The sequence below is a fragment of the Chelonia mydas genome, chromosome 9, assembly GCF_015237465.2.
Source record: "Chelonia mydas isolate rCheMyd1 chromosome 9, rCheMyd1.pri.v2, whole genome shotgun sequence".
Classification (NCBI taxonomy): domain Eukaryota; kingdom Metazoa; phylum Chordata; order Testudines; family Cheloniidae; genus Chelonia; species Chelonia mydas.
Window position 1 is genome coordinate 5,889,571 of NC_057855.1, and position 26,962 is coordinate 5,916,532.

At 43.8% G+C, this 26,962-nt stretch overlaps 2 protein-coding genes across 5 annotated transcripts in view; one reads left to right on the top strand and one right to left on the bottom strand.

Annotated features, from left to right (window-relative positions):
* IQCG (IQ motif containing G) overlaps positions 1–15,073 on the bottom strand; it is a 36,139-nt gene extending 21,066 nt beyond the window's left edge. For 2 of the 3 annotated variants that reach the window (XM_037908797.2, XM_037908798.2), the window contains exons 1-3: positions 14,901–15,073; positions 14,129–14,239; positions 1,703–1,850 (exon numbers count right to left, since the gene is read on the bottom strand). In XM_037908797.2, coding sequence (XP_037764725.1) covers positions 1,703–1,843 — 141 coding nt within the window. In that variant the 5' untranslated portion in view covers positions 1,844–1,850; positions 14,129–14,239; positions 14,901–15,073. The remainder of the gene's footprint in view (positions 1–1,702; positions 1,851–14,128; positions 14,240–14,900) is intronic. The other variant, XM_043522198.1, reaches the window with a different exon arrangement.
* A 28-nt stretch (positions 15,074–15,101) lies between these two features.
* RPL35A (ribosomal protein L35a) lies at positions 15,102–22,984 on the top strand. 2 transcript variants are annotated; one of them, XM_007057810.4, is made up of 5 exons: positions 15,102–15,214; positions 15,718–15,760; positions 17,803–17,955; positions 20,392–20,536; positions 22,929–22,984. In XM_007057810.4, the coding sequence occupies exons 2-5, from the start codon at positions 15,750–15,752 to the stop codon at positions 22,950–22,952; spliced, it is 333 nt and encodes a 110-aa protein (XP_007057872.1). In that variant the 5' UTR covers positions 15,102–15,214; positions 15,718–15,749; the 3' UTR covers positions 22,953–22,984. The 2 variants fall into 2 exon arrangements, with proteins under 2 accessions (XP_007057872.1, XP_037764729.1); XM_037908801.2 differs by having other exon boundaries at positions 15,170–15,283.
* Positions 22,985–26,962: the final 3,978 nt, after the last annotated feature.

Here is a 26,962-nt window from a genome sequence, read left to right on the forward strand (position 1 = left end):
GAAAACCCCCTAGAATCCTTAGGAATGTGTTTTCTCTGTGGGCGTTCACTGCTAATACATCAGAAGCTTTCCTCACGCTATTCAGTGAATGAGAATTCATATCTGGGAACAGGTGGATCTAATCCACAGATCTCTTTTCAGGGAAGGAGTGCCCTCTACTGTATGGCTTAAGCATTAATCAGGCTCTGAATCTAGTACACACTTCAGATTCTGAGTATTCTCTAAAAAGAAAAGGAGGACCTGTGGCACCTTAGAGACTAACAAATTTATTTGAGCATAAGCTTTCATGAGCTACAGCTCCTTCAATGCATCCGATGAAGTGAGCTGTAGCTCACGAAAGCTTATGCTCAAATAAATATGTTAGTCTCTAAGGTGCCACAAGTCCTCCTTTTCTTTTTGCGGATACAGACTAACACGGCTGCTACTCTGAAACCTGAGTATTCTCTGTCACCGTATAATAGACTTCTTGTTCTTGAAAACAGATAAGAGACAAAGGACTGCTATACAAAATTAAATTTTACTTTACTCTTCCTCTTTCTTTCTCTGCTGATACTTTAGGCATGGTGAGTAGAATAAAATGAAGCAGCATTAGACCAGATAAGCTAAGTTCCAGTAGTTTATGCCACCTCAGTCATAATGCTTCAATTATTTCCAGTTCCTTATGCATAAGGAAAAAAGTTTCATAACTGCTCAGCCTGGAAATTGGCTGCTGCCTTCGGTAAATGTTCAGATTCTTGAGGTGATAGCAGATATCAAAACTATTTGCCTCTCAAGGTGGTTAGGCCCACTCTTGTGTCCTATCACCTCATTCGCCACTCTACCATCCCCTGCAACTGCCTCCTTCTCCAAAAACATCTCAGCACTTCCACTAGGCTGCCTCTAATGCATGGAACACCCCTCTGAGCTGCCCTCTCTTTCAAATCTCCCCTCAAGACCCACTTATGCTGTGATGCCTAATATGAAATCAGCCAGTTAATGACTCTAGACTGAGGGGCAGTTGGTTAGTTATAGATCTAGGGTGGAATTTTCAAAAATGTTCAGTGTTGGCCCAACTCTGTTCCCCCTAAAGTCAATGGGAGTTTCATGAGTGACTTCTATGGGAGCAGAATTATATCAGAACTGAGTGTTTTTGAAAATCCTGTTCTTCTTTGCTTTTTAAAAAGAAAATGCATATAGGTATATACAACTTAGCTATGCTTGATCGTTTTCCTTTCCCTACTCCTTTTCATCTTGACTTTTATCTTAGATTGTAAGCTCTTTGGCATAGGAATCATGTTTTTGTTTATGTTCGTGCAGTGCCTAGCTGAATGCAACCCCAATCCTTATTAGGGCATCTGGGTGCTACTGAATTATAAGTATTAAAATCAGTCTCCAGCTGACCAACAAGATGATGCATTTATAATAACAGCCATACTGGGTCAGACCAAAGGTCCATCTAGCCCAGTCTCCTGTCTTCTGACAGTGGCCAATGCCAGGTGTCCCAGAGGCAATGAACAGAACAGGTAGTCATCAAGTGATCCATTCCCTGTCGTCCTTTCCCAGCTTCTGGCAAACAGAATGTTCCTTCTCTCACGGGCTGTGGGGCACTTTACAATGAAAATATATCAACATTTATTTTTAAGAGGAGTCAAAAGAAGGTAAGAAGTTGTAGCATAAAGACAGGAAGGAAAATCAGAAAATTTAAAAAAATTGAGGCACCTACATTGCTGATGTCTGTCCTGCCCTCATAGGAAACTGGCATAATATATCCAAGAATAGCAAGCTGATCAAGACAGTCCTCCAGCACAGCACAGATTTGCACAGCTTCCAGAGGGGAGAATACTTCCATCTTTTTATTTGCCATGTTCTTGCTAAAAGGAACAAGCACAGCATGTGACGACAATGAGAGACAGCGTAGAGTTCATAACAGCAGTTTAAGTAATACTAGATACTGAAATAGCCTTAAATCTGCAGCCTTTCATCTCTTTTCTATTTTTTGTATAGCCTGTCCTGCACTCATTACCCCAGAAATCATGCTCCCCTAAGGGCTGCATTTGAACATAGTGGGAGCCTTAACTCACATTAACAAAATAGTTTCACAGCCACCCTCATCTTAGGTATGTTTGGGCAGCCTGAATCCTACAGCGCAATGCTCCAAATTGGGTCAAGTGGCCTGGCCCCCCCAGCTCAGATTGGAGCATTTAGTGCTGAGATTTGTAGACTCCCCATCCATATTCAAAATGAAGGTGCCTGCCAGCTATGTTGAACTCCATAGGCTGCACTTTTGCCAACTTATGCTTTAAACTGTTCCTCATCATTTCCTGGAATATTTTTGGATCATCCTCTTGACCTCAATACGAGCTGCTGGGAGCTCAGCACTTTTTGAAAATCAGGGCAAAAGCCTACGTATGGACTGAGGAAATTAACTTTCACCTCCTATTTTTGAAATCTTGAACAAGTTTATTTCAATTCAAATGGAAAAAGTATGTTCATATACAAATCAGCATTCCCATGCCACGTTTGCAAATCAAACAACACAGCATTAGACTACACTGAAGCTAAATGGAAATTGACCAGCCTATTTTCTTTGTCCAAGCTGAGCAAAATACATAAGTAAACATCACCATAAACAGTGAGAAAAGTATGTTTGTAGCTTGAAAAGTAGAGATTTCAGTTTTGACTTTGTCATCTAAACTGTAACATAGGTAAAGACATTTTTATTGTACATACACAGGATTTTTAATCACGCTATCCCTTTTAACAATAAAACAGGAGGAATGTGTCTTAGATTTAGCTTTTTGCAGCCGGTGGGTTTTTTAAAAGGCAAAATAAACATGATTGTGCTGAGATTCTCATACAATTTAAACTATTAATTTGTGCAGGTTATTTTTAAAGAAAAAGGAACAAATGCCAGTCAAGATCTTATGCAAACTTTATTTTTGCTAAGTAAGTTTCCAGAATTATTATTTGGTATTTGAATAGAAGCTTCTGGTCCATGTTACAACCCTCTTTCCCACCCCCACAAACCCCCACCATGCATGCGCACACACACACAAAAGAGATTGTGTTTGTACAGCAACCTAGCACAATAGGACCCTGATTCTGATTGGGCCTTCTGGATATTACAATAAAGTCTAATAATAGAAGTCTCCATTAGTCCTTCTCTGTCTGCTGTTGGACTTGGGCCATGTTTAAAATCTCTTGAACAAACACTCAAGGTCTGCAGAACATTACAATCCCAGTCTGCAAGCACACTCTGGAAATGGATCAGACCTGTGATTAATAGGGTTGAGGCACTGTTATGCTCTATGAATTCTAAAGAGGTTTAGATTTAGCCATAATCTGGATCTGCATTGGAGTTAGAGTGAGTTACTTTCTTCAGCAATTTCCTGACTTGAAGAAACTGTAATAATTTAATATTAGAATGTGAAATTAGTTTCAAATAGGCAGAAGATGAATATAATTTGTTAGCTCAGGCCTACCAGATTTTCAGCATCACAAAAGGTGGGGTGCAGTAAAAGGACGCTCTATTTTTAATTTGTCTGTTTCTTGACATTCTGTTTCATGGAGTATGTTCCTTGAAGATATTAATCCTTTCCAGGAGGTTTAACTAGTCCCTGATGGCATCTTCAGTTTGACTCTACAGAATCACAGAACTGCAGGGCTAGAAGGGACCTCAAGAGGTCATTTAGTCCATCTCTCAGTATTGACGCAGGACCAACTATATCTAGACCAGTGGTTCGCAAACTAGGGGCGCCGCTTGTTCAGAGAGAGCCCCTGGCGGGCCACGCCGGTTTGTTTACCTGCTGCGTCCGCAGGTTCGGCCGATCGTGGCTCCCACTGGCCGTGGTTCGCCGTTCCAGGCCAATGGGGGCTGCAGAAAGCAGCACGGGCCAAGGAACGCGCTGGCTGCCCTTCCCGCAGGTAAACAAACCAGTGTGGCCCGCCAGGGGCTTTCCTTGAACAAGTTTCCCTAGTTTGAGAACCACTGATCTAGATCATCCTTGACAGGTGTTTGTCCAACATATTCTTAAAAACCTCCAATGATGGGTATTCCATGACCTTCCTTGGAAGCCTATTCCAGAGCTTAACTTCCCTTAGAGTTAGAAACTTGTTCCTAGTATGTAACCTAAATATCCCTTGCTGCTCATTAAGCGGATGGCTTCTTATCCTACTTTCAGTGGACTTGGAGAACAATTGATCACAGTTCTCTTTATAACAACTCCTAATGTAGTTGAAGACTTATCAGGTCCCCCTTTGGTCATCTTTTCTCAAGGCTAAACGTCCAGTTTTTTTAACCTTTCTGCATAGGTCAGGTTTTCTAAACTTTTAAGCATTTTTGTTGCTCTCCTCTGGACTCTTTCTAGTTTTTCCACATCTTTCCTAAAGTGTGGTGCCCAGAACTGGACACGCTACTCTAGCTGAAGCCTTACCAATGCCGAGAAGAGTGAAACAATTCTCTCTCATGTCTTAGCACGCTCCTGTTTATACGCTTGTAGTAGGCTATACCTTTCTAGCACCCCCTTGGGGAGAGGGTGGGCACTGCCCCTGCCTCTCAGTCCAGGGCACAGGCCTCTAGCTGTGCTGTTCAAGGCAAATTGCAGGGGAGAGGGGAGCTAAAGGAATCCAAACAAAAAGTCTGTTTGCTTCCACAGCCCACAAAAACCAGCGTCCAGCCTTTGGGAAGTCAAAGGAAAGTACCAGCCCTTCTCCTTTCTGAGAGGACCTGGGAAGCCAACCCATTTCCCCAGTCAGTTACCCCCGCTGCCACGAAGCTCTGAGCTGCAGTCCTGCTCCTACAGAGTACCACCCTGCACTTTGTCTTTAGCGTTTTGACACAGCAGCCTCCTCATATGAAGCTCTGACCACCACCTTCTTCATTCATTTTTAGCCAAGTTTTGGTTTTTTAAATATCCTTCTACAGCAAGGCTTTTTTGCACTATTGCATTTCCCTGACATTCTCATTAGTCCCTGTAGGGAAAAATCTTTGATTCTGGGCTGACTCAATTTTTCATCCAGAAACTTACTTTCTACAGACTATTTTCCACAATGCCATACAACAGTGGTCACCACCCCGTATATCGCAATTGACTGGTCGATCCTGGAGCCTCTGCCAGTCGATCGCGATCTCCGGCCACTAATAGTCTGGCAGCATAGCAGGGCTAAGGCAGGCTTACTGTCTGCCCTGGCCATGCGCTGCTCCCGGAAGAGGTCAGCACGCCCCCGAGGTCCCAAAGGGGTGGGGCAGAGGTCTCCATGCGCTGCTCCTGCCTGCAAGCATTGCCCCCCACAAGTCCCATTGGCTGGGAACGGGGAACTGCGTGATGGGAGCTGCAGGGGTGGTGTTTGCAGGCAGGAGCAGCACACAGAGCTTCAGGGGCATGCATGCTGGTCACTTCTGAGAGTGGCATGGGGCCGGGGCAGGCAGGGAGCCTGCCTTAGCCCCGCTGTGGCGCCGACTGGGAGCCGCCTGAAATAAGCGCCGCCTGGCGGGAGCCTGCACCCCAGCCCTAAGCCCCCTCCTAGAGCCAGCACCCCATACCCCCTTCTGTACCCCAATCCCCTGCCCCAGGCTGAGCCCAGAGCCCCCTCTCACACTCCGAACCCCTTGGCCCTAGCCCAGAGCCTGCACCCTCTCCCGAACCTCAACTCCCTGCCACAGCCCGGGGAAAGTGAGTGAGGGTGGGGGAGAGTGAGTGACGGGGGGGATGGAGTGAGCAGGTCAGGGCTTCGGGAAAGGAATGGGGTAGATCCTGGGTTGCACTTAAATTCAAAAAGCGATCTTGTGCATAAAAAGATTGGAGACCACTGCCATAGAACATCATCAACAGGTTCCTTGGCTTTGCACACATTACACAGCCCATCTTTATTTCTTTTTAATACGTTTAACTTATTATTCAAGGCACAATGACCTGTTAGCCCTTTAAAAAGGACTATGTCATTTTTTCTAACATGACTGTGGAGCATGGTATTATCTTCAATTTTTGATCATACATTCTAAAACCTTAAGTCTTTTTTTTCCCCCTTAGTCCATAGTTCTTTCCATTCCTTCGCAAGCTCCTTTGTTACCACACTTTTGAATTCTTGTCTATTTAAAGGTATCTTAATATGTACCTCCTCATTTTTTCAGAGCTTATTTTGCTGCTTTGTCAGCCCTCTCATGTCCAGATATTCCAGAATCTATGCTATTGTTACACAGATACCTGCTTGCATTATTTCTGTAGTTAGGAACATTATTTCACTTATGTCATTTCTGCTTTCCAAATTCCGATTGTCATAATGCCTGACAGGTTCAAGTGCAGGTCAGTCGCACATCTTTTACCCAGGTTAGTGCCAACATTATCCTTATTAGTTCAGCCATCAGTGTGGTCACATAATTCAACAGTCTTTTAGATTTCTGGATTCCAAAACTAGGAACACAGAAGGCTGTTCCCACTCTACTCGTGCTGTCATCTTCTGATCCATCTGTATAGACTTTGCAAAGCTGGTCCCATTTTTCATAAATAAATTCAGAAATGTTATTGGTCATAATAAGTGTTTTTTTCCTTCCCTTGTGTTTTCATGCAGTTCCAAATCCACAAATGGGGGAATAGCTGTTCAGCTGTGCTGCTGTAGTGCTTCAGCCACTTACTACAGAGACAGGAGAGGTTTTCCCGTCACTGTAATAGTTAACCCACCTCCCCGAGACGCTGTAGCTAGGTCTACAGAAGAAGTCTTCCGTCGACCTAGCGCTGTCCACACCAAGGATTAGGTTGAGGGTTAACTACTTTGTGGATTTTTCACACCGCTGAGCAATGTAGCTGGGTCAACTTAACTTTTTAGTGTAGATCTGGCCTAAGAGTTGTTTTTGAGACCGAACCTAAAGCTTGGCATCCATAGTCTAAAACTGATCTGATCAATGCTCTGTACATCATTATCATCATCAATACCTTCTTTATCTGCACCCCATTTGTTTCCAGCTACTCTTTTGAGTAAGTTCATCCTACTTTTGAACAATCTGAATTTTTTCACGGTAAAGAAATAAGTTCCAAACTTCCCTAATTTTCTTTCTGGTTAAAAGCATTCCCTTAATTTTTGCAAGTAAGAATTTAAATCCCCGATCATTTCCCCACTTAGAAATTCTCTGGAGTACCTCATTTGTCTTTTCCCATCTAATTTAAGTGTATTATGCTTAGTCTATATAGCACAGACATCTGCACGCTTTCTGGGAAGTCATTTATCATAAGGGAAAACAAAACAAGGCTGTAAATACTCCTTTGTGGAGTTCCATTTGTAAGCTTGTAGGTTTTTGATAAAGCTGTTCCCATTTTAACTAAAAAAGTCCCTTATCCACCAAACCATTTCCCCTTTTATTCCAGTTTTGGCTAGTTTATATAGGACGTCTTCCCTCTAGCATGCCAAATGCTTATTCAATGTCCAGGAAGACTGTTATCACAAAGTTCTTAGTCCTTATGCTTTTTTAAGCAGTTTCTAGTCTCACGATATGGTCAACTCTGCATCTTCCTTTTCTGAAACCACTTTGTACATCAGTTAGACAGGAATATCATTTTTCTCCAAGTATTCCACTAGTCTTACATTTACACTTTTCCCCATGTTTTTACCCCACATGGGATCTGCGAGCAATAGGTTTATAAGCATCAGGTCTTGTATGTACCTTGCCTGGTTTCTTAACTGGCATCACCAATGCTTGTTTCTGTTCTACTGGCAGCAGTCCTTTTCCCCATATATTATTATCCATCCTACAGTGACCTGGCATCTTCCTTTTTAAAGAACCCACCCATATCTAGGCTTTGCAAGCCTCACAGGTGTACTTGGTTGAAGCGGATTGTGCCCTGAGAAGCTCTTTAATTATTTGCTGACGGGGGTGGGGACCTGTCTCACCACAACATCCCAGAATTATATTAACCTTTTTTGCAAGTGCAGCACATTGTTGGCTCATATTCAACTAGTGATTCACTGAAACCCCCAGATTATTTTCTGCAGAACTACTGCCTAGCTAGTAATTTTCCATTTTGTATCTGTGCATTTGATATTTCCTTCCAAAGCGAAGTACTTTGCACTTGTCTTTATTGAATTTCAGCTTCTTGGATTCAAACCAATTCACCAGTTTGTCAAGGTAGTTTTAAATTCTAATCCTGTCCTCCAAAATACTTGCAACCCCTCACAGTTTGGTGTCATCTGCAAATTATATAAGCACACTCTCCACTCCATTATCCAAGTCATTAATGAAAACATTGACTAGTAAGAGACCCAGGGCTGACCCTTTTAGGACTCCACTAGATGTGCCCTCCCAGTTTGACGGTGAACATTGATTACTCTTTGATCACAGCCTTTGAACCAGTTGTGCACTCACCTTATAATAACTTCCTCTAGACCAGTGGTTCTCAAAGCCAGTCCGCTGCTTTTTCAGGGAAAGCCCCTGGCAGGCCGGGCTGGTTTGTTTACCTGCCGCGTCCGCGGGTTTGGCCGATTGTGGCTCCCACTGGCCGGGGTTCACCGCTCCAGGCCAATGGGGGCTGCGGAAAGCAGTGCGGGACAAGGGACGTGCTGCCCGCCCTTCCCGCAGACCCCATTGGCCTGGAGCGGCAAACAGCGGCCAGTGGGAGCCGCGATCGGCCAAACCCGCGGACACGGCAGGTAAACAAACCAGCTCGGCCCGCCAGGGGCTTTCCCTGAACAAGCGGTGGACCGGCTTTGAGAACTACTGCTCTAGACCAGTGGTTCCCAAACTGGGGTTCGTGAAATGTTACAGGGGGTTCTCGGGAAAAAATTCCATAATGGTGGACAGCGCTGTCCCTAGGGACTCTGGGCAGTACGGGGCCAGCAACCTGGAGCCCCTGGACTTCCAAGAGCTAAGCAGATCAAAGCAAGCATATCTATCACACCGAGGAGATTTAAACTTCAAGACTCCTTATAAGAAATGGAAAGGGAGGTGGATATGTTTTGCTGTTTTTAAAATTAAATAGGCAGCTAGTGTTGTTTTTAAAATTATGATGAAGAACAAGTTTAAGCTTTGTTGTAACGTTCGTTGTTTTCCAGGACTGCGCAAGACCTGAATGCTTGTGTAGGAGGAACTTCTTAAATACCTTCATGCTGTTTCACATCTGATACTCCTTGATGAAACATAGGAGCCTTGTCTTATAACAGACTTATTCAAAGTGATACAAGCTATGAAAGTGAGATCTTGGAAGAGTGTTGCCGTTTTCATAATGTAATAAAAATACTGTAATGATAAATAATCATAAATAGTGTATAATAAGCGTGTCATAAAAACAAATTTTATATTTGCAAGATCAATGCTTTTATAATTTATATTCAGGTAAATGAGAAAATCCCTGGAAATATTCATTTTTAGAAGGGGGTTTGTGAGACTTGACATTTTAGTGAATGGGGTTCACAGGTTGTTAAAGTCTGGGACCACTGCTCTAGACCATATTCCTCTAGTATGCTTATGAGAATATCATGTGGGATGTGTCAAAAGCCTTACTAAAATCAAGGTATGTCATGTCTACTGTTTACCCCCATCCACTAGGCAAGTAACCCTATCCAAGAATGAAATTAGGTTGGTTTGGCATTTGGCTATTTATTATCCTATTATTCTCTAGGTGCTTACAAACAGATTGTTTAATAATCTGTTCCAGCATCTTTCCAGGTATCAACGTTAGGCTGACTACTATATAATTCCCCAGGTCCTCTTTGTTCCCCTTTTTAAAGACAGGCACTATGTTTGCCCTTCTCCAATCCTCTGTACCTCATCCATCCTCCAGGAGATCTCAAAGATTATCACTAATGGTTCCAAGATTGTTTCAGCTATGTCTCTTAAATGAACACTGTCAAAAGAAATCACATTTTAAAAAATGCCTTTACAACTGTTACTGATATGACCTAGATTGTTAAAACAAAGAATGCTAACCAATTTATTTGAGCATGAGCTTTCGTGAGCTACAGCTCACTTCATCGGATGCATCCGATGAAGTGAGCTGTAGCTCACGAAAGCTCATGCTCAAATAAATTGGTTAGTCTCTAAGGTGCCACAAGTACTCCTTTTCTTTTTGCGAATACAGACTAACACAGCTGTTACTCTGAAACAAAACAAAGAATGTCAAAATACTTCCTACTTGTCAAAAAGAAAAGGAGTACTAGTGACACCTTAGAGACTAACCAATTTATTTGAGCATAAGCTTTCGTGAGCTACAGCTCACAAGCTTATGCTCAAATAAATTGGTTAGTCTCTAAGGTGCCACAAGTACTCCTTTTCTTTTTGCGAATACAGACTAACACGGCTGTTACTCTGAAACAAAACAAAGAATGTCAAAATACTTCCTACTTGTCAAAAAGAAAAGGAGTACTAGTGACACCTTAGAGACTAACCAATTTATTTGAGCATAAGCTTTCGTGAGCTACAGCTCACAAGCTTATGCTCAAATAAATTAGTTAGTCTCTAAAGTGCCACTAGTACTCCTTTTCTTTTTGCGAGTACAGACTAACACGGCTGCTACTCTGATTCCTATTTGTCATCATTAATGATGTTTGTTTATTCTTTTCACTTAACTCTGACAGTGAAATTAGTCTCGTAAATCAAGTTAGTGTAAAAAAAAATTTTTTTTCCTTATACTCAGAAACTAGTAATCCAAGGAAGAAGTGGAAAATACAAGTCCCTCTGACTGAATTTTGCTTGTTATAAATGCCTTAGATAGTTTCCCTTTGGGTTAATGTGCACTAATACAATGTTGTGGTAGAGTTATGTTTTAAATTAAAAATGTGTTTTATTCATATTGACATTTTTTAAACAACCGAAATTTTGGGTCTAAACTACATGAGACGAGTCCCTTTGCATCTGGTTTATATAAAGTGTGCAGCCACAAAGATGACAATATGGTTCAAAAGATTCTCTGTGAAAGAGCTGTGATAGATTATTATGCCAGCAATTTTAAAAGAAGAATAAAATAGTTGAAGGTTCTTGTAGGAAAAACTGACTTCTTTTGATACAAAGGCAGAATTTAATAGCTTCACCTCCTCCCCATCAGCAACTTCTATCCAGGAGATAATTAATTCAAGATATTAATGCCTTTTAAGAAAACTTAAAGCTGGAATGTAGTGTTTCTCTAAAGCCTAATGTTGTCTTAGTTCCTCCTGTATGCTTCCTCTTATATCCATATACTCAGCAGATGTTGGTGCCAAACCAGTAAGCTCTGCCAGGGTTTATGTTCTATTATAGATGTAGAGGAAACCACTGTCTGGTGTACTGAGAAATATTACAAATAAGGAACTCCTCTAGTTGAAGTCTACTTTTAAAGCTATACACACAGAAAAGACAATCCTGATTCAGTCACTGGCATCAACACTAATTATTGTACGCAACCGAACTCCTTGATCAAATCTTAATTACAAGAAAAGACAAGGTATGTGAAGAGACTCAGATTTTGGGGTGATGAGCAAACTATCATATGCTCTCCCTTCTGTCCTAAAGGGAGGGGAAGTTTGGAAATAATTTAAAAAAACAGTATAAATGGTTTGGCCCGGTACCCCTTTGGGGATTACAGCCCACACACTGCTAGGTGAGAGCCTTGTAGTCATGTCTTTCTCCATCCTGCCACCTGGTAGATTGATACAGCTGCAGGGGTGGGAAACTCAGGAAACACCTTGCATCACTCTGAAATGCTCCTTTCAGCTGATTAAGAAGTGATGATAATCATGGGTACCAGTGAGGAAATTCAAAGCAGGGGCTGCCACTTGACCCCTAATTCACTGTGTTTTGCCAGCATATTGGCAGAGTCAGACTGGTGAGTTCACATAGCAGCTGAGGCTTAAATAAGAAAAGCCCTTGCTTTTATTGGACAATGGCTGTACAGAACCCTGACTAGCACTACAAATGTCAGAAAGCAAGTTGCTGATTTTAAAAAATAAATATTGATTCATGGCTGGAGGGGATGAGAACCTAGTGGAATTGAGTGGGGGGGAGCATGGAAGAGCCCCCTTTGCAGAAGTTCTTACATAGAGCTTAGCCTGCATAGCATGGGTGAAGACAGGACTTCGGGGACATCCACTCTCTGTGGCACCAACCCCCTTGGAAACCTGTGGGATTTTTCAGGTAAGTTAAGTTTGTCAAGGCAGGGATCACATCCTTTGGCTGTACAGAGAGGAATCTAGCATGCTTTTTGGTGCTGTTAAAATAAGAATAATTAATACAAATTCCTTCAGCATTAACTTCCTTGCTCCATCTCTAATATAGAACCCTGTGAAGGGAATCCAGGAGCAGCAGCTGACCTGGAGTTCAGTGGCTGCGAACTCTTGGAGGAATCATATTATCAGGGCAAGCTAGCACAGAGGCAAGCATTTTCAGCATAGTTGGACCTCGCCACACTGGATCCTCTCCAAGATCCAGGGTTCTAGGGCTCAACCCACTGATGCTGACAAAATAAGTAGGATTTGGCAAAGGGAACATCACTGATTTTCATGTTCCCTATGTGGGAGCAGTTGTGAACACAGTCAAAGCTGGCAAATGTGCTCTACAATACATCATATTATCAGATGCCTGAAACAGTTCCTCCAGTGCTTTTTTTAAAAATTTCATTAATAGTGCTAAATCTTGCAAGGTGCTGAGTGTTTAAGTACTTTACTGCATCAAAGCCAGAGGGCTCAGCACCTTCTCAGATTGAACCCTCAGCCTCCAGGAGTGAGGGGTCTATCATAGAGTTGGTTAACGTTTTCAAAGCATGTGAGCTACTTGGGAGCCTAAATCAAATTTTCAAAAGTGACTTAGTCACTTAGGAGCCAACCTTTCAGCAAAAGTCACTTCTGAAAATGGAGTTTAGGCTGCTAAGTCACTTACGGCACTTATAAAAAGAAAAGGAGTACTTGTGACACCTTAGAGACTAACCAATTTATTTGAGCATGAGCTTTCGTGAGCTACAGCTCACTTCATCGGATGCATACTGTGGAAACTGCAGAAGACATTATATACACAGAGACCATGAAACAATACCTCCTCCCACCCCACTCTCCTGCTGGTAATAGCTTATCTAAAGTGATCATCAAGTTGGGCCATTTCCAGCACAAATCCAGGTTTTCTCACCCTCCGCCCCCCCCACCCCCCACAAACTCACTCTCCTGCTGGTAATAGCCCATCCAAAGTAACCACTCTCTTCACAATGTCTATGCTATTACCAGCAGGAGAGTGAGTTGGTGTGTGTATGGGGGTGGGAGGGGGGGGTGAGAAAACCTGGATTTGTGCTGGAAATGGCCCACCTTGATTATCATGCACATTGTAGGGAGAGTGGTCACTTTGGATAAGCTATTACCAGCAGGAGAGTGAGTTTGTGTGTGTGTGGTTTTTTTGGGAAAAAAGGGGGGGGGGTGAGAAAACCTGTATTTGTGCTGGAAATGGCCCACCTTGATTTTCATGCACGTTGTAAGGAGAGTGGTCACTTTGGATAGGCTATTACCAGCAGGAGAGTGAGTTTGTGTGTGTGGTTTTTGGAGGGGGGTGAGAGAACCTGGATTTGTGCAGGAAATGGCCCACCTTGATTATCATACGCATTGTGAAGAGAGTGGTTACTTTGGATGGGCTATTACCAGCAGGAGAGTGAGTTTGGGGGGGGGGGGGGGCGGAGGGTGAGAAAACTTGGATTTGTGCTGGAAATGGCCCAACTTGATGATCACTTTAGATAAGCTATTACCAGCAGGAGAGTGGGGTGGGAGGAGGTATTGTTTCATGGTCTCTGTGTATATAATGTCTTCTGCAGTTTCCACAGTATGCATCCGATGAAGTGAGCTGTAGCTCACGAAAGCTCATGCTCAAGTAAATTGGTTAGTCTCTAAGGTGCCACAAGTACTCCTTTTCTTTTTGCGAATACAGACTAACACGGCTGTTACTCTGAAACCTGTCATTATGGCACTTATGTCACTTATGGCACTTTTCAAAAATTTACACTAATTCATAATTTTACACTAATACAATAGCATTAGCTGCATGGGGGAAATGATGGATGTCAGAGACAAGGCTCTGATTCTAGAAAACAGCTAAGCACATGCTTAAGTCCATTCCTATTCAGGAAAACACTTAAGAATGTGCTTTTGTTCCAGTGAATCCCAAATCCTCAATCCAGATCTAAACAAAGGATTAAAAGTAAATTTTAAAGTTACTTACTATTACAGTAGCATTGAAGAAGCACCAGGGGCTGTCCCAGTGCATAGGAAGACACAGTCTCTTCTCCAAAGAGCTCACCGCCAAAAAAAAAGACCAAACACAGAGGTAGGGCTGTGGGTACAACACACAAGCAGAGTGATCAACGTGATGGCTCATGCACATCTTATTGCACTTGTTTGTATTACACCCCCCAGCTGCCCCTCAACCCAGCCACTGTTAGTTGCTTCTCTTCGCTGGGTTAAAGGCCCCTTTTTAAAAACGGCTAGTTGGGGTTTAATCCTCCGCGGTTGCCCGTTTGTCCATCGTAACCGTGGCCTGCACGCGGCTGGGACTGCCTCGGCTCGGCTACACTTTGCCCCCTTTCCAGTTCATTCCATTACTGGTGCCTGGTTTATGTACGTTTTTAACCCATCCCCGAGGTTTCCAGGCTGTGTTTAACGGCGGGGGGGTGGGAGTTGCGCCCACCATGGCCGTGGCATGGGCAGCCCCTGGGCGGGGGAGAAACGACTGCCCGCGTGGGCACTCAACAGGAGGGGTCGGCTTGGCTGGTCTGAGCATGAGGTCTACAGGCCTTTGGGCTCCCTGGGGCCAGGGGCAGCATGGGGGACCCCATGCCCCCCCCGCAAGGGGCTTCGACATGCTCCCGGTGGGCTGCCCGCTCTCTAGCTCCAGGGGCCCCACTGCCCTCCACCCGGGGGGGGCCCTGCACTGGGGTGCTCTCTCCCCTCCCCCACTGGGGGTCTATTATCAGCGACAATCAGGAGAGACTCACAACAGAGGCCTCAGGCTGGACACAGCTGGTCTCCATAGCAACCACCAAACTCAGGGGGCCTCTCATCCAGATTGGTTTTTAGCGGGTGCCTGTCAGGCATAGCCACTCAACCACGCCCTCGCAGAGTTTTTGCCTATGGAGAAAGGGGCAGAGAGGGATGGAGGGGCCGTCGCTGGAGTCTATTCACCCTTCCACCGGGCGTTTTCTAGTCAGGCAGTGATTAGGGTCGCCTAAAGGGTCCTTGCGAGTTCATATCCCGACGTGCTTTGCGGCCGCTCTCCCTTTCGCCGCCATCTTGGGTCGGAGGCGCGGGGGTGAGTCCGGGAGCGGAGGTCCCGCGGCTGGTGAAGCGGCCTTCTCCCTCCACCATGGGGCGGGGGCAGGTGCGGCGGAGGCCGGGCTGTGGAGCGGGGGGCGCGTGGAGCGGGCAGGCGGCGGGATGAAGCCGATGCGGGGCGGATGGTGCTAGGCCCTGGGCTGAGCCGGCTCCGAGCCCGGCGCCTCCCGCCTCTGACTCGCCCGAGAGGGGCCCGGGGGGCTTGACTGGACATCGCGGGGCTGCTGCCCTGATAAGGCCCGCGGGGTGGGGGCCTGGCCTGGCTAACGTAGCCGGCCGGTGCAGAGCTGGGTTCCCCCCTCAACTGGCCGGGCTCTAGCTGGGGGCCCCTGGTGCTGCTCCCCTCTCTAGCAGCCTAGTGGGGGAGCGGGGTCGCCTGGGATCCCGTGGGAGGTGCCGGCCGCCGCGGGGCGGGGGTCATACAGCCGCTTGGTGCTAAATTCCCGAGTGTGGCGGCTAAAGTCTTTTTGTGCTTCGCAGGCCTGCTGGGAGCAGGACTTCAGGACGACACCATGTCTGGGAGGTGAGCGATGGGCTCTGAAAACTTCCTTTATCCTTTATTGTCACTGGACACGTTACACTGGCCGGGGGGGCTTCATAAATCACACACATTTCCTCTCCCTAGCCCCATCTCACCTGTAGAACGTGTTGTGTTAAACCTAACTAAGCTCTGACTCTCCGTTGTGATGTGGTTGTCATGACCGATACTATTCTTCCCGTCCCAAACATCTGTCAGCTAGAAAATCTTGCCCTGCCTGTTACACTGCACATTTGTGTCTGGATCAGTATGTTCTTGGACATCTAGACTCCTATCCCATGCTGCTTCACAGCGCACTGCAGTTCGCAGAGTGCTCTGCACAGACCAAGGAAGTAGGACTGGATAATTAGGTCACACGGACATAGTAACTGGGCCTGGGCCTGTCTATGCGTCAAGAGTTGTTAGAATCTGATTGCAACCTGCTGATTGTGTTACAGTTGAAAGCTACTTGTCTTGTTCATGGATGCAAACTGCATATGCAATTACCTGTGTTACAGTTTGGTTATGGAGTTAAGTGTAGCCTGGACAGATCTCTACTGTAAAAGTAACTATGTTAAGAAACCCCTTTATAGTATAATTGCTTAAACATAGTTTCTCAACATAAAATCGACCATACTGGATCAGACCAATGGTCTGTCTAGCCCAGTATCCTGTCTTTTGACAGTGGCTGATACCAAGGGCTTCAGAAGGAATGAACAGAACAGGTAATCATCAAGTGATCCATCCTGTGTCTCCCATTCCCAGCTTGTGGCAAACAGACTGGACGCTTCAGAGCATGGTTTTGCATCCTTGCCCATCTGTGCTAATAGCCATTGATGGACCTATCCTCCATGAACTTAGGTAGTTCTTTTTTTGAGACCCTGTTATAAATCTTGGCCTTTACAACATCCTCTGGCAAAGGGTTCCACAGGTTGTGTAAAGAAATACTTCCTTCTGTTTGTTTTAAACTTGCTACCTGTTAATGTCATTTGGTGACCCCTAGCTCTTGTGTCATGAGGAGGAGTAAATAACACTTCCTTATTTACTTTTTCCACACCAATCACAATTTTATAGGCCTCTATCATATCCCCCCCTTGGTCGTGTCTTTTCCAAGCTGAAAAATCCTGTTTTGTTAATCTCTCCTCATATGGAAGCTGTTCCATCCCCCAATCATTTTTGTTGCTTTTTTCTGTACATTTTCCAATTCCAGTGTATATATCTTTTGAGATGGGGTGACCAGATCTGCACACAGCATTCAAGATGTGGGCTTATCATTGTTTTATATAGAGGAAATGTGATATTTTCTGTCTTACTATCTGTCCCTTTCCTAATGATTCCCAACATTTTGCTTTTTTGACTGCTGCTGCACATTGAGTGGATGTTTTCAGAGAACTATCCACAATGACTCCAAGATCTATTCCTTGAGTGGTAACAGCAAATTTTGACCCCATCTTATATGTATAGTTGGGGTTATGTTTTCCAATGTGTATTATTGCATTTATCAACATTGAAGACCTTAAACATATTTTAAGTGTCCTGAATTGTGCTAAAGACTTGGACTGGTCACAGTGGACACGATTATGTTCTTTCCCACCCATTGACGCTGGGATGCAGTTATGATTTAACCATGTTGAGAGAGAACATTTTAACTAAGTTGTTTGGCATGGTGACTTTTGTGGGATAGCAGGCCCCAAGTTCTTAATCTATTTCACCATGTATGGAATATACTGTCTATCCCTTTGGGATGTTGCGACAAGTGTTTGTGTGTTTAAAAAAATGAAAACTTTTTTTAGAAATGGTTCTAGTACAAAAAAGGAAGGAAGGAGAAGGCTAGTGCAGGATTTTTATAATTGATGTCTTGTGCTAAAGAAGCTGCGCTTTGTGAATGTGGGGGTATTTGCTCAAGTGAAGCACTGTTCCTTTTTCCCCTGTATGCTTTCTACTAGCATGATATCTAATTATTTCAGAAAGTTTTTGTTCAGAAAACGTATTCACGTGCAATACACTTTAGTGGTTGGCGATTCATTAATATGCTCAATATTTCCTAGACTGTGGTCCAAAGCCATTTTTGCTGGCTATAAGCGTGGCCTCCGAAACCAGAGGGAGCACACTGCCCTTCTGAAAATTGATGGAGTTTATGCCCGTGATGAGACTGAATTCTACTTGGGCAAGAGATGCGCCTATGTATACAAAGCTAAAAAGTAAGTAGCTGAACTCCTTGTTGTTATGCTAAATAGGACTTGTAAAAATTGTCGTAAAAATTGATCAGGCCACAATAAATGTATTTGCATACCTGTTGCCATGATAATGGTGAAACAAACAAAATGGCTAAGTAGAATCGTGCAAGACTGGGTTCAGTTTTGGGATTTAGTTTTCACTTTCACAATTCTAGGTACCAAGTTAATTCAGTTATTAAATGATAATGTGTTAAACATCAGTATGATTGCTCTTGTAGAAATGCTGGGTTAGAAGACTAATGGTTCTGATAAGAGTGATGGGTTGGACCTGAGTCTTCTCACCTCCAGGATACTGGTGTGAACTGAAGTTAAGTCAGTAATGGACTGGACTGAAGTGTCCTTCACTGTTGTACTTCAGTGCTTTAAGTGACAGAATTAATATCATCCCCTTCAGTGAGGGTTTGCTTTGTAACCTGAAGGGATTTAATAAATCCTCATCTGCTTCTGGGGCTGCATATAACTGATCACCATCATTGCTGCTGCTGTTACTATGCTGATGGATGCCCCAGAAGTACTGTAGGTTTGATACGTTTGGGGTTATTCCCTTCTCTACTTGCATAGCAGGTTGAATTTTTCTATTGATGTGGACCTTGATGCAGATATCTGTGCCTTTGTTACCTCCTGATTAGATTACTTTAAGGCAGTGATTTTCAACCTGTGCTCGAACCCCTGAGGGTCTGCAGACTATGTTTGAGGGGTCCACAAAAAGGTGTTACCATAGAACTGTGGTTTTCAATCTGTGGTCCCACGGACCCCTGGGAGTCCACAGACTATGTTTAAGATTTCCAAAGGGGTCTACACCTCCATTTGCAATTTTTTAGGGGGGTCCATAAATGAAAAAAGGTTGAAACCACTGGTTTAAGGCACAGCTAGTGCAGAATGTGGTTTCCCATTTAGAATGTTTCATACAGCGAGTGCTTTTTCTCTGTGCTCCAGAGACCACTCTGGCTTTTATTATGTTTCTGGGTGCAATTCAAGGTTCTGATTTGGACCTGGACATCTTAGAAACCTCTCCTTTTCCTCTACAGTTAAAATCACAGGAGTCACTCAAACTGATAACTTCTACATTAATACATCTAAAAGGATTGAGGGAATCAGGGCATGCTTAGTGGGAAGCCCTCTTCTCCCCTTTGATAGTTTGCCAGACACACAGAGCGAAGCATTTCTCTTCTTGTGTTTTAACAGAAGTGGGTTGGACTGTGTGAGGGTTTTGATTTTTCTTGCAGGTGGTCTGGGGATAGGTTAGAGTCTTATTACATGATGTGAATTGTAATTACTGTTGCATATGGCTTTAAGCTGTGCTCCCAGTGGTTTAGATTGTTAATATGTGAATTTAAAGCTAGTGAACACTAAGGTTATTGATAGCAGCCGTGTTAGTCTGTATCCGCAAAAAGAAAAGGAGTATTTGTGGCACCTTAGAGACTAACCCATTTATTTGAGCATAAGCTTTCGTGGGCTAAAACCCACTTCATCGGATGCATGCAGTGGAAAATACAGTAGGAAGATAGATATACACACACAGAGAACATGAAACAATGGGTGTTGTCATACACACTAACGAAAGTGATCAGTTAAGGTGAGCTATTACCAGCAGGAGAGGGAAAAAAACCTTTTGTAGTGATAATCAAGAATTCTAATGTGTAATATTGTTTGTAATATTGTCTAATGTGTAATATTATAGTTATTTGCAAATCATCCAGTAAATCACTAGGCAGAATACTTTCCCCAGTTAGTACCAGTACTGGAAATAGATAGTGTTTGGAATGGATCAGAGGGGAGTGACTGAAGCCTGCAAATCCCAGACATAGCAGTTCTGAAAGGTAAATCTAAGATAGGAGGCTAATCTACACACAAAACTTGCACTGGTTTAACTAATTGATTTAGTTTAAACTGGTGCAAATCTCTGTGTGGACACAACTCAACAAGTTTGCCAACTGGCTTATATCTATTTAGTTTTATATAATTCAGTAATTTACAGAAGTAAATCAGCCAGGTAGAATACTATTGCTTGAAGGATGTTTTGTAAAGGGACACTGTTAGGTTCACCCACAACTTGATGGGGCAAATGTACAGACATGTTTTTGTGCTTTTATATTTGGGTTTAAACCCATTGCCCTACTGTATTTGCAATCCAAACATCACAACCTCACGCTAATGAGATCACCAAAAAATCTCTTCACAATGTGCATTTCTCCCAGCTTGGATGAAAGCAAATCTGCATTATGAGTGACCAAATAAATGTTTCTAAACATTCAGTTTGACCATTCCAAGGGAGCCATGACAATAGAGGGAATGAAACTTCTTTTAAAAGATGTTTTTAACCTGCCACTGTTGCTTTAAGTAGACCGTCACTTGGTTTGGAGTGAAATGCCCAGGAGTTAACAGTCTTCTGTTTGTTAGCAATACCGTGACTCCTGGTGGGAAGCCCAACAGAACACGAGTGATCTGGGGGAAAGTAACGCGTGCCCATGGAAACAGTGGCATGGTTCGTGCCAAGTTCCGGTCCAACCTTCCTGCCAAGGCCATTGGGCACAGAATCAGAGTGGTGAGTAGTTTTTCCTAACAGCTTTGAACCTATAGTGATTTTATTTTAACTAAATTATACCTTTTGGGATATAAGATTTTCAAAGAACACTGAGAAAATGTTACATTGGTGGAGGGGAAATATACAAAAATTCCCTTTCCCCTGTTTCCAGTGTGCATCTTCCACAGGGCCTGTAATAGGTGCATGTTGGGACCTGTACTCTGGCAATGGGAAAGGTTTAACTTCACTGTAATCACCCCTCAAAGATTATTTACTCTTGCTTTCTTTTCCCTCTCCCTCAAACTTTGTACATCTAATTCTTTCTTCTCCTCTCTCCCCGAGTCTCCTGGTCCACTGTCCCTTTTATTTGGGTCAGGGTGTTCCGGGGTCTTTATTTTTCTTTCCCTTATCTTCCCCAAATGCCCTCACCGTATCAGCCCTGCTTCTGGCTGAGGACTAAATGAATCTCTCCCAAGTCCAGTCATGGACCCAAAACTCACATGTGCTGTTACCCATGCACCTCCAGGATAACCTCCTCCTTGGCTGGCTGTCTCTCACCACTCAAACTGTTGCTCCTGTACACACTGTCGTCCTAATGATATTGTCAAGAACAGTATCAGAGTGAGATGTGACCCTGCTCAGCTTTCGTTATCCTGTAGAAAAACCACTGTAGGAGGAGCACAAGTACTATCCTTCATTGCAGCTGGGCAAAAGAGAGCAGTTATCCTCTCATTCCCCCAGCTAGGTTCGAAGATGGTGCATGGGATACCCCTGCAAAGAGCACTTCCCGAAGACTGAGCCATGTTCTGTGCTCTTCCATGTAGAACAGGGATGGGCAAACTACAGCCCACGGGCCAAATCTGGCCCGCCAGCCATTTTAATTCAGCCCTTGAGCTCCCACTGGGTAGCAGGGTCTGCGGCTTGCCCTACTCCAGCCAGGGAGCAGGGTCAGAGGCCGCTCTACACGGCTCCCGGAAGCAGCGGCATTGCCTACCTCCAGCCCTTACCCTTAGGGGCAGCCATGGGCCTGCAAGCTGCCCCCACCCCAAGTGCCGCCCTGCAGTTCCCATTGGCCAGGAACCACAGCCAATGGGAGCTGCAGGGGTGGTGCCTGCGGATGGGGCAGCGCGCAGAGCCGCCTGGCTGCGCTTCCACCTAGAAGTCAGAGAAGGGACATGCCGCCACTTCCAGAAGCCACTTGAGGTAAGCTCTGCTCAGAGCCTGCACCCCTGAGCCTCTTCCCACTCCCCAGCCCTGATCCCCCTCCAGAGCACCCTACTGCACCCCAAACCCCTCATCCCCCCCCCAGAGCCTGCACCCCCAGCTGGAGCCTGCACCCCTTCCCACTCGCCCTCCCCAGCTCAGAGCACCCTTCTGCACCCTGAACTCCTCATTTCTGAGCCCGCACCCCCAGCCAGAGCCCTCACCCCCTCCCACACCCCAGCCCCAATTTCATGAGCATTCGTGGCCCGCCATACAATTTTTATTCCCAGATGTGGCCCTCGGGCCAAAACATTTGCCCACCCCTGATGTGGAATCATCACTACTTCAGGAAATGTAGGGCTGGAAGGAATCTTGAGAGGTCATCTAGTCCAGCCCCCTGCTCTGGCAGAACCAAGAGAATCTAGACCATTCCTAACAGGTGTTTGGCCAACCTGTTCTTAAAAGCCTCCAATGGTGCGGCTTCCACATCCTGCCTTGTAAGCCTATTCCGGAGCTTATCTACCATTATAGGTTTCAGAGTAACAGCCGTGTTAGTCTGTATTCGTAAAAAGAAAAGGAGTACTTGTGGCACCTTAGAGACTAACCAGTTTATTTGAGCATGAGCTTTCGTGAGCTACAGCTCACTTCATCGGATGCATAGGCTATGCATCCGATGAAGTGAGCTGTAGCTCACGAAAGCTCATGCTCAAATAAACTGGTTAGTCTCTAAGGTGCCACAAGTACTCCTTTTCTTTCTACCATTATAGTTAGATATTGGAGTCACCTGCAAATTATATAAGCATATTTGGGTAGTCTATTGTCCAAATCATTAATGAAAATATTGACTAGTACCAGGCCCCTGCGTGACCCCACCCCCAAATACCATCTCCCTGTTTGATAATGAACCACTGGAAACTACTCTTTGAGAATGGTCTCAGCCAGTTGTGCACCAGCTTACAGTAATTTTGTATAGACCGCATTTTCCTCGTTTGCTAATGAGAATGTCAGGTGGCACCGTATCAGAAGCCTTACTAAAATCAAGATAGCACACCTACCGCTTCCCTCCATCCACTAGACCAGTAACCTGTCAAAGAATTCTCTGTGCAGACTCCTAGCTATCTGCATGGGTATTTAGAGAATGATTAATTAGAAATGTGTGTTAATATTGTAGTTTAGTAACAAGATCTAACCTGATGTTTTTATTTTTCAGATGCTGTATCCATCTAGGATCTAAATTTTTACTAAAAATAAAATTCAGAAATTGTTCCTTTTTGTATATTTTGTTTTTAATGATTTCTTATGACCTTCAGCTGGTGTGGGGGATAATTAGTTCACTTTCATTTGTTTCTACAAGTGTTACATAATCCACAAAACAGGACAATGACCTAGTAATAGCAGATGATAAAGGGAGGAATTGGATTTGTTACTGACCAAAGCATCAAAAGAGAAAATTACCTCTTAAATGAAAATAGATCACAATGAATGGCTGTTATCTACCTGTGGCTTTTTTCCTGTAACTCCCATCATGGTATCTAAGTGCTCTTCAATAAAAGTTTAACATCTCAAAATTGTGCATGTAAACTGAAAACAAATGCAACTTACATACAGTATTTGAAAAACACTTTGCCTGCTTACTAAAATGAAAGCTCAAAGTTTTGTTTATCTTGCACTGATTGATGATTCTTCTGACAAATCGATGTAGATAATACAGTTCTGTACAGTTACAGTTTGTAATCTCAGGTGTAATACAGAACTCAGTTTATTTGCCAAGATTCAGATTGGTTCAACTCACATTTAAAGATGTAGTGGCTTCTTGAGATACTCACAAAGAACAGGACTTTAGCACTCCTGAACAATCCTCTCTGGTTCTCACCTACCTCTTAACCTACTTCCACTTTATGTAGTTTAGTTACACATCTGCCACCTGTTTGAAATCCCTTCATTCTCCATCACCACAATGCATGTTTCCTCTGCACAAGTCTTGACTTGCTGTTTTCCAGGATTGTTAGATATTGGTTATCCGCTAGACTTTTAACAAGAAAAAAATTCTTATTTAAGAACATAAGGGCCATACTGGGTCTATGGTTCTTTTTTTTAACCCTGTTGTAGTCTTGGCCTTCATAACTTCCTCTGGCAAGGAGTTCCACAGGTTGACTGTGCGTTGTGTGAAGAAATACTTTTTGTTTTTAAACTTGCTGCCTATTATAGACCTCTATCATATCCCCCCTTAGTCGTCTCTTTTCCAAACAGAAAAGTCCCAGTCTTATTAATCTCTCCTCATATGGAAGCCGTTCCATCCCCCAATCATTTTTGTTGCCCTTTTCTGTACGTTTTCCAATTCCAATATATCTTTTTTGAGATGGGGCGACCACATCTGCACACAGTATTTAAGGTATGGGTGTACCTGGATTTTTCTCTTTTAGTATCCATCCCTTTCTTGATGATTCCCAACATCATTAGCTTTTTTGACTGCCACTGCACATTGAAAAGGAGGACTTGTAGCACCTTAGAGACTAACAAATTTATTTGGGCATAAGCTTTTGTGAGCTACAGCTCACTTCATCAGATGCATGCAGTGGAAAATACAGGGGGGAGATTTTATATACACAGAGAACATGAAACAATGGGTGTTACCATGCACACCGTAATGTGTAATGACATTTGCAAACTGGACACCATTAACTTAGGCTTGAATAAAGACTGGGAGTGGATGTGTCATTACACAAGGTAAAACTATTTCCCTGTGTTTATTCTCCCCCCCCCTCCCCCACTGTTCCTCACACGTTCTTGTCAACTGCTGGAAATGGCCTGCCTTGATTATCACTGCAAAAGGTTTTTTTCTCTCCTGCTGGTAATAGTTCACCTTACCTGATCACTGTATGGTAACACCCATTGTTTCAAGTTCTGTGTATATAAAATCTCCCCACTATTTTTCCACTGCATGCATCCGATGAAGTGAGCTGTAGTTCATGAAAGCTTATGCTCAAATAAATGTGTTAGTCTCTAAGGTGCCACAAGTACTCCTTTTCTCTTTGTGGATACAGACTAATACGGCTGCTACTCTGAAAACTGCACATTGAGTGGATGTTTTGAGAGAATGACTCCAAGATCTCTTTCTTGAGTGGTAACAGATAATTTAGACCATCATTTTATGGGTATAGCTGAGATGTTTTCTGGTGTGCATTACTTTGCATTTGTCAACATTGAATTTAATCTGCTATCTTGTTGCCCAGTCACCCTATTCTGTGAGATCCCGTAGCTCTTCGCAGTCTGCATTGGATTTAATTATCTTGAGTAGTTTTGTATCATCTGCAAATTTTGCCACCTCGCTGTTTACCCCTTTTTCCAGGTCGTTTATGAATATGTTGAATAGGACTTGTCTCAGTACAGACCCCTGGGAGACACCACTATTTACCTCTCTCCCTTCTGAAAACTGGCTTAAAATCAATATACTGCATTTACTTTACTTCATATATGTTTAGGACTGGGTTTGTTAAACATGCAGGGAAGAAAACCAATTGTAAGTTCTTTGGGGCAGAAGCTGTCACTGTAAAGTGCCTAGCACAATAGGGCCCCAAGTCAGGACCACTAGGCATTAACCATAATACAGATGTTAAATAATTTAAGTTTGATTTCAAGACTAACAGGTCATTTTGGGAAAGGATGGGATTGTGACATCAGAGATAACCTGGCCAATCAACACACATTTGAGCAGCGAATTTGCCTACTGCAAACAGTTTGATTGCAAGACGCTTAGAAAAAGCTTTCCTCTCTAGATGGTAACACAGGTAAATTACCTTAGAACTGGCCATAGGTGACAGGTACATTAATCCTGTTTAAGATGCTGAAAATTGATAGTCACATTGTGTTAGTGAAATGTAGCCCTCTGTTCATGCTTGTGGAATCAGGGACTTTTTAATCTGGCAGTGGAACTGTTGCTAATCTATTAAATATCGATTATATGTCCTTTTCCTGGTGAGTGACACAATGTGTATAGTTCACCTTCTGGTCTATTTCTGGTGTGAGAAGTGTGAGTTTGTCTCTCCCAACCTCCCTTGTTAGGGGAAAGTCTTTCATATTCTCTTCCCCTCCTTTGCCTCTGGAGGCAGGGTAGCATAGTGTATACAATAGCCAGTTTTCACCTTGTCTGAGGCCCTGAAGCAAGAACTTCTGGGCTCTTCATTGTGTCTCACGCTATTTAAATGTAATCTCTTTTAAAAGATACAGCAGAAATTAAAGCTGGTCAGAGGTGACAAATCATGTTTAGATGTGTGGCCTGTGAGGGGAGAGTGAGAAGTTTAAGATCTTTATAGAGGCAACAAAGAGGAGGAGGGGACGTAGAGATGCAGAGAAGGTAAAATCTGCTCTCCCTGGCGGGCCTCTCTTACTCTGAGAACAGGGGGACATTTAAGGAAGCTGAAAGGCAACAATTTTAAAACCGATAGTTTCTCTTTTAAGCAAAACACAACCTGTGCAATTCTCTCCCACAAGATACCAGAGTCCAAGAGTTTACCAGGATTTGATATATGGATGACATGAGCAAGCTCCATTAGATTGGGTGGGGGTGGGGGGGAGATTGTTATGCTTCCAGCCATAAGAAGTTAGTAAGAAACTTCCCAGTGGTTGAGTTATTCCATATTTTCATATCACCTGGATTCTAGCCCATTCTGCTGCAGTATTTGTTCCTGGACGCTGTTGGTGATCACATACTGTGCTGGATAAGCTCCTGTCTGAACTGGACTGGCAATTCCTCTTTGTTCTGCCTCCCAGGGAGGGTGTGTATACAGTATACAGTATGCATTGCATCTCCAACAGCCTGGGTCGCTCATGCAAAAACGGCCAATGACACCAATTTTGGATCCTCCTGTAGTGAAAGGTCCCATTTGTTCTTATTTTTCCTCTTCACTTTGCAAGAATTCTGATCCCTTGTCGAATAAACCCACAATATCTAACCTGCTTCTTTGTGAGCAGTTCATGTCTACACCGCAGCTGAGAGCAAGTCTCCCAGCCCAGGTAAAGAGACTCAGGCTACTTCAAGCAGAGCTAGCATGCTAAAAATCACTGTAGATGTTGTGACTTGGGCTAGCTGGGCAGGCTTGGGCTAGGGCAGCTAGCCCATGCTGTAATGTTCACACTGCTGTTTTTATGTGCTCGCTCTTTTTGAACTAGGGTGAGTCTGTCTACCTGGGCTGGGACCCACAGAGCCTTAGCTGTTCTCTGCACACACTTTCCACTCCCACAGAA

What these genes read in the sequence shown, in the direction of transcription:
- RPL35A (XM_007057810.4), top strand. An exon ending in TATGTATACAAAGCTAAAAA is followed by an intron (nt 17,956 to 20,391) that starts GTAAGTAGCTGA and finishes TCTGTTTGTTAG; the next exon opens with CAATACCGTGACTCCTGGTG. An exon ending in TTGGGCACAGAATCAGAGTG is followed by an intron (nt 20,537 to 22,928) that starts GTGAGTAGTTTT and finishes TTTATTTTTCAG; the next exon opens with ATGCTGTATCCATCTAGGAT.